General features: G+C 48.2%; 1 protein-coding gene across 1 annotated transcript; it reads right to left on the reverse strand.

The window, feature by feature from the left end:
- Positions 1-211: 211 nt before the first annotated feature.
- Positions 212-4,425, reverse strand: tent5ba (terminal nucleotidyltransferase 5ba). The gene is made up of 2 exons (XM_040166193.2): positions 3,876-4,425; positions 212-1,754 (listed from the first exon to the last, which is right to left on the reverse strand). Exons 1-2 carry the CDS (start codon positions 4,029-4,031, stop codon positions 726-728), a joined length of 1,185 nt encoding a protein of 394 aa, XP_040022127.2. The 5' UTR covers positions 4,032-4,425; the 3' UTR covers positions 212-725.
- Positions 4,426-4,647: the final 222 nt, after the last annotated feature.

The following is a 4,647-nucleotide window of genomic DNA, read 5'->3' on the forward strand; positions in this document are numbered from 1 at the left end:
AGCCGTCTCGTGGTCGACAGGACGAAACGCCTCCAATGCAGAAACGGAGGGGACAAAATGTGAGTCAACGTCATTACTAATGAAAGCTGTTGCATGTGAGAATACACAAGCTGACCGTGTGAATGGTGAAGCAGTCCAGATGTGACTAGTTTAGTCCAATCGCAGATGTCAACACCCATTGTGGCCCAGTTAAAACAAAATAACCAGGATACAAAATAAAGTAGTTTATTTCCTGTTTTTAATTGCACAAAGAAGAATGATTCTGTTCCTGAAAAGATAGTCAGAGTACTCTAGAAAACACCAAATGCACAGTTCTCACTTTACAGATGTTTTTTCAGAACATTTCATGGTTCATTTTAGGCACTTGGGATCATAACCACGTTCCCTTTCTGAACAACAAATACGTCTTTGGTCCAGTACGGAATTAAAATTAATAATAATGAAGCCAAACTGTAAAAAAAAACACTAGCTTTAATGTTTATTCCCTCAAAAATGTATTTCAACGTATATAAAGCTTCGTGAAGACTTAAATACTTAAAGAAGACATCATCTTAGAAATCACCAGCAATCTCACAGATGTTTTGCAAGAGAACACAAAAGTGAGAAAATTGTATCCGTCGGCTCAATCAGACGTAAAGCAGTACATGTTAAGTCACATTTGGCGTGAATGTTTGAATTTATTTGCATTTCTTTCTTTTTTTTTCCTACTTCCATTTCCAGCCAGTTCAGCTGCAGGGCAGCCACGTCTGATAGGAGTTACCGCACGGCGAAAGCTGTGGCGGCTGCACGTGCGCAATGTAGTAATTGCTGAAGTTGATGTCCTGCACGTACGCAGCTGGCTGGTAGTAACACGTGACGTTCGTCACGGTGGGGATGGCGTTCTGCTCAGCCAGCACCTTCAGCGCCAGCATGGAGATGAGGCTGAGCGTCTGGCGCCGCTCGTGTCCCATCAGGCACACGGTGCTTTCGTTCACCACGTGGTGAAGAGTCATCAGGCACTCGTACCGCTTGTGCTCCATCCCGGAGAAGTGGTTTTGCAAGTAGGCCTCCAGTTTCCTCTGCTGCTCCACTATGTCGGAGAAGTCAATGAAGAAGCGCGAGCACATGTAGCGCTGCATGTGCTTCATGTCCGCCTCCGAGGAGGGCGTGAACCCCCGCACCAGCAGGTGGCAGTACTTCAGCAAGCCACCGCCGCGGATCTCTTCGGGGCTGCGCGTAGCTATGGTCCTCTGACACAGGTGCTCCATGGCCTCCCTGAAGTCCCCGTAGACGCTCTCGCCGATCACGGTGGGGTGAAAGCTCTCGGACATGGCCGTCTCTGAGCAGCGGTCGAACAGCAGCAGAGAATCGAGGCAAATCTGGAAGGAGTCCACGCTGAATTCAAACTGCCGCCGCAAGGAGTCCACAAATTTCAGCTCCACGTTCTTGCCCGTGTTGTTGGACAGCGAGATGAGGCTCCAGCGGTCCGTGTCGTTGCAGACTTTCACCAGCTTCTGCACGTAGGCTTCTTTGAGGGTCAGTGCCGTGATGCGCTCCTTGGAGACTCCGGCTGGCAGGAAGTCAAACAGGCAGTCCAGCACGACGTCCTTCACCAGGCGGAAGGCCTGATCGTCTCTCAGCGACACGCCGAAGATCAGGTCGAGGTCCTTGTAGCCCAGTCCGGTGTCCTGGTGGAGCACATGGCTGGCAGCCGAGCCGTTTAGCCTCACGTCTCTGACGCACACGCCCCTCTCTTCCAGCCTCGCCCGCACCACCTGAACAGAGACGGAGACGGAGACGGAGACGCAGCGCGTTATCGGTGGAATACATGAAGTTATACGAGTGCTATTTGCATGAAGAAAACAAAAAAAGGTGGTAAAAGTTGCCCTCCTAGTTGCAAACGAGCAGTGGAACTAAATCGCTTGTAAACCTGAGATCAATATTGCTGCTTTTAAATCCAATCCAAACGCCATCAGCCTCAGTTTGAGCTAAAGCCAAAGAGCCAGAGTGGTGTCCGACGCAAACAATCATCTTTAGGCTCGACTTCACAACCTCGGGTCATTACGGGTCAGTGGATTTTCCCTTTTCTCTGTCCCAGTGACCTGTGAGATGTTTAATCGGCCTCATCTCAGTGGAATAGGATGATCTATGTAGAGCTGGACATGTTGTGCCAACATCCCTGCCAGCAGTCACAATATACATTAAATAAGACCACATATTCAGCTCACCTGCCTGAAGGGATATAACTTGACTCATGACATGATCTATACTCTGGAAGATGAATTTATAGAGCATCTTTCTATTGTACCGAGAACACACACACACACACACAAACACACATTCTTCACTGACGGCAAAAGCTTCCACGTCACGTCCAAAAAGCCAATCGAAGACGATTGTCATATTCATTAAGCCCTTATGCAAATAAGAAGCCAAACAAATAAATTGCCTCAGGGACGTTAAATGTATCTTACGCTTCAGAAAATAGGTTGCATACGGGTCATACATGTAAAACCGGAAGAATAAATGATTGTCGCACACCTGAACACAATCCTAAATCTCCCCACTGGCACTGACCTCTCAGATTAGTGTCTGTTAACTCTCTCTCCCATGGTGATCAGATAACAAGTCGGCTCTATTTATACATACTGGGTCAGGCTGCGGACAAACAAACATTTAAAAGGCGAGTCAACCCTCCACACGGGAGTGTGTGAACGGATAAGATCGTAATCGCGCAAACTTGGCAGTATCATTGTAATCATTCATCCATAAAGTGCTGCAGATGAGGTTCAAATTCCCATCAGAAGCAATAATATTGTGGTTTGAACGGGGGCAGACTCAACACTCTTCCTCCTGGCCGCTGGCTACGAGTCATACACACTTGACTGTAAGTGAGAGGCTAAGTCCCCCCCCCCCCTGTCTGTAGAAGCACAGGTACGCCCCTGAGCGCTTCACATTTAGCCAAATGTCACTAATTTCTTTAAAAACAAAGAAAAAAAGGAATTTGGGGGGAAAAGAGCAAGGGGTTTAGGAACCGAGTGTGTCACGCTGGAAGGCTGGGAAGTTGTTATCTTAGATATAAAGTTACAGCCCTGTAAGCCTCTTGGACTCTAGAACTTCGTGATGCTGCAGTGGATGTTATTGCGGCCTGTTTGTCCCCTTAACCCTGCAGTGGGACCAAGGTCCACATTCTCAGTCATGCCGCTTGTGATGCAAAACATGAAAGGCACAACTACATCCTCAAAATCTATTATATCTATAGATATATAGATATATTTAGGCTAAATGGCTTAGTTGCTGATTGCCGTGGTATGGTAGATGGCCGATTTGAGCAGAATAAAGTGCTGAGGGGTTTCCACATTTGGGGCTCAAACTTTAAGTGTCCTGCTCGCTCAATGGAGCGTTCATCTTTTCCACGACCACAACCATGAAGCTCTGGGCTTCGAATACGCGTGGAGCTCGTCTTGAATAAGTCAATGAGTAAATGAGATGGAGAGAGGGAAAAAAAAGGATTCTCCAGCTCAGGATCTTTATGTCCACTGTGGCATTTATTTTTGCCACACAGCAGGAGAAGTGAAATGTGAGCCAGCCACAACGTAGAAGTGGCTTTGAAAGGGGACAATGGCATGTGTCCCTTTTCAGACACGTACAGTCAAACCAGGGGGAGGAGGGGGGAGGAAGGGGGGTTGACTAATTAGAATGAAGAAGACTGTTTTTGAGGGAATAACCACGGAATTAATTGTAGAGAGTGGAGCCAGGAAGGATACAAATAACTTTTATAACACCGTTTATAGGTTAAATCCCGGGTTTGGAGACCACCGGGGGTCTTACAGGGGTGACTTCCCCTCTTGCGTTAATCACAGTGAGATGAAGTTTGGTGGGTGAGCGCGGTTTACCTGGACGATCTGCCGCGGCTGCACGGACAGAGTGGGGAAGTTTCCGCGGCCGTGGATGGGGATCGCCTCCCCCAGGATCGAGTCCAAGCGCCGCACCTGATCCCAAGACAAAACGCAGAACCGCCGATCCTGCTCCGACGTGTCACCGCAAGACATGGCGGGTATATTTTTTTATGGAGAAGAACAAAAAATAAAAGGTAGGAAAAATAAAGGAGCAGGACGTGAATGAGCGCTTCCTCTCAGCTGAAGCTCTTTCTCTGCCCAAACAAGTGAGATAGTCCCGTGGATGTCGGTGGCGAGGAGGTCCTGTCGCTGAGGAGGAGGAGGAGCGGTAGATGAACTTTGTTGAATCAGAAGGTGCTTTTCTTTCTTCACCGGTGTGCGCCGCTGAAATCCGATCAATGCGCGCAGCACCGATTCATAAGGAGGTTTAAAGCATCCTCATTAGCATGAGCCCTGTGATTGGCTGCCGTGTTTGGCCGTCGATTGTGGACGCCCTGTCTGCAGGGAACACCCCGTGCGTGACGCGCTAGACAAGCTCCTCCCCTCTGCTCTGCGCGCGTGCGCACCGGGAGCGCGCAGAAAGGGTTTTTCCTTCTAACAAAGTTATCTGTCGATAAGACCGAAGAAATCCTAGAAATGAGCATTTGGTAATCTAGGTATAAATGTCCGATGGCGGATTACAGCTGACCAAACACAACCTGCATGTTTATTTGCTTGAGCAGTTAAAACTATCTAATCGTGACAAAGTCAAAGGTCAAAGCATTTCTGC

The sequence above is a fragment of the Gasterosteus aculeatus genome, chromosome 20, assembly GCF_964276395.1.
Source record: "Gasterosteus aculeatus chromosome 20, fGasAcu3.hap1.1, whole genome shotgun sequence".
Lineage (NCBI taxonomy): Eukaryota > Metazoa > Chordata > Actinopteri > Perciformes > Gasterosteidae > Gasterosteus > Gasterosteus aculeatus.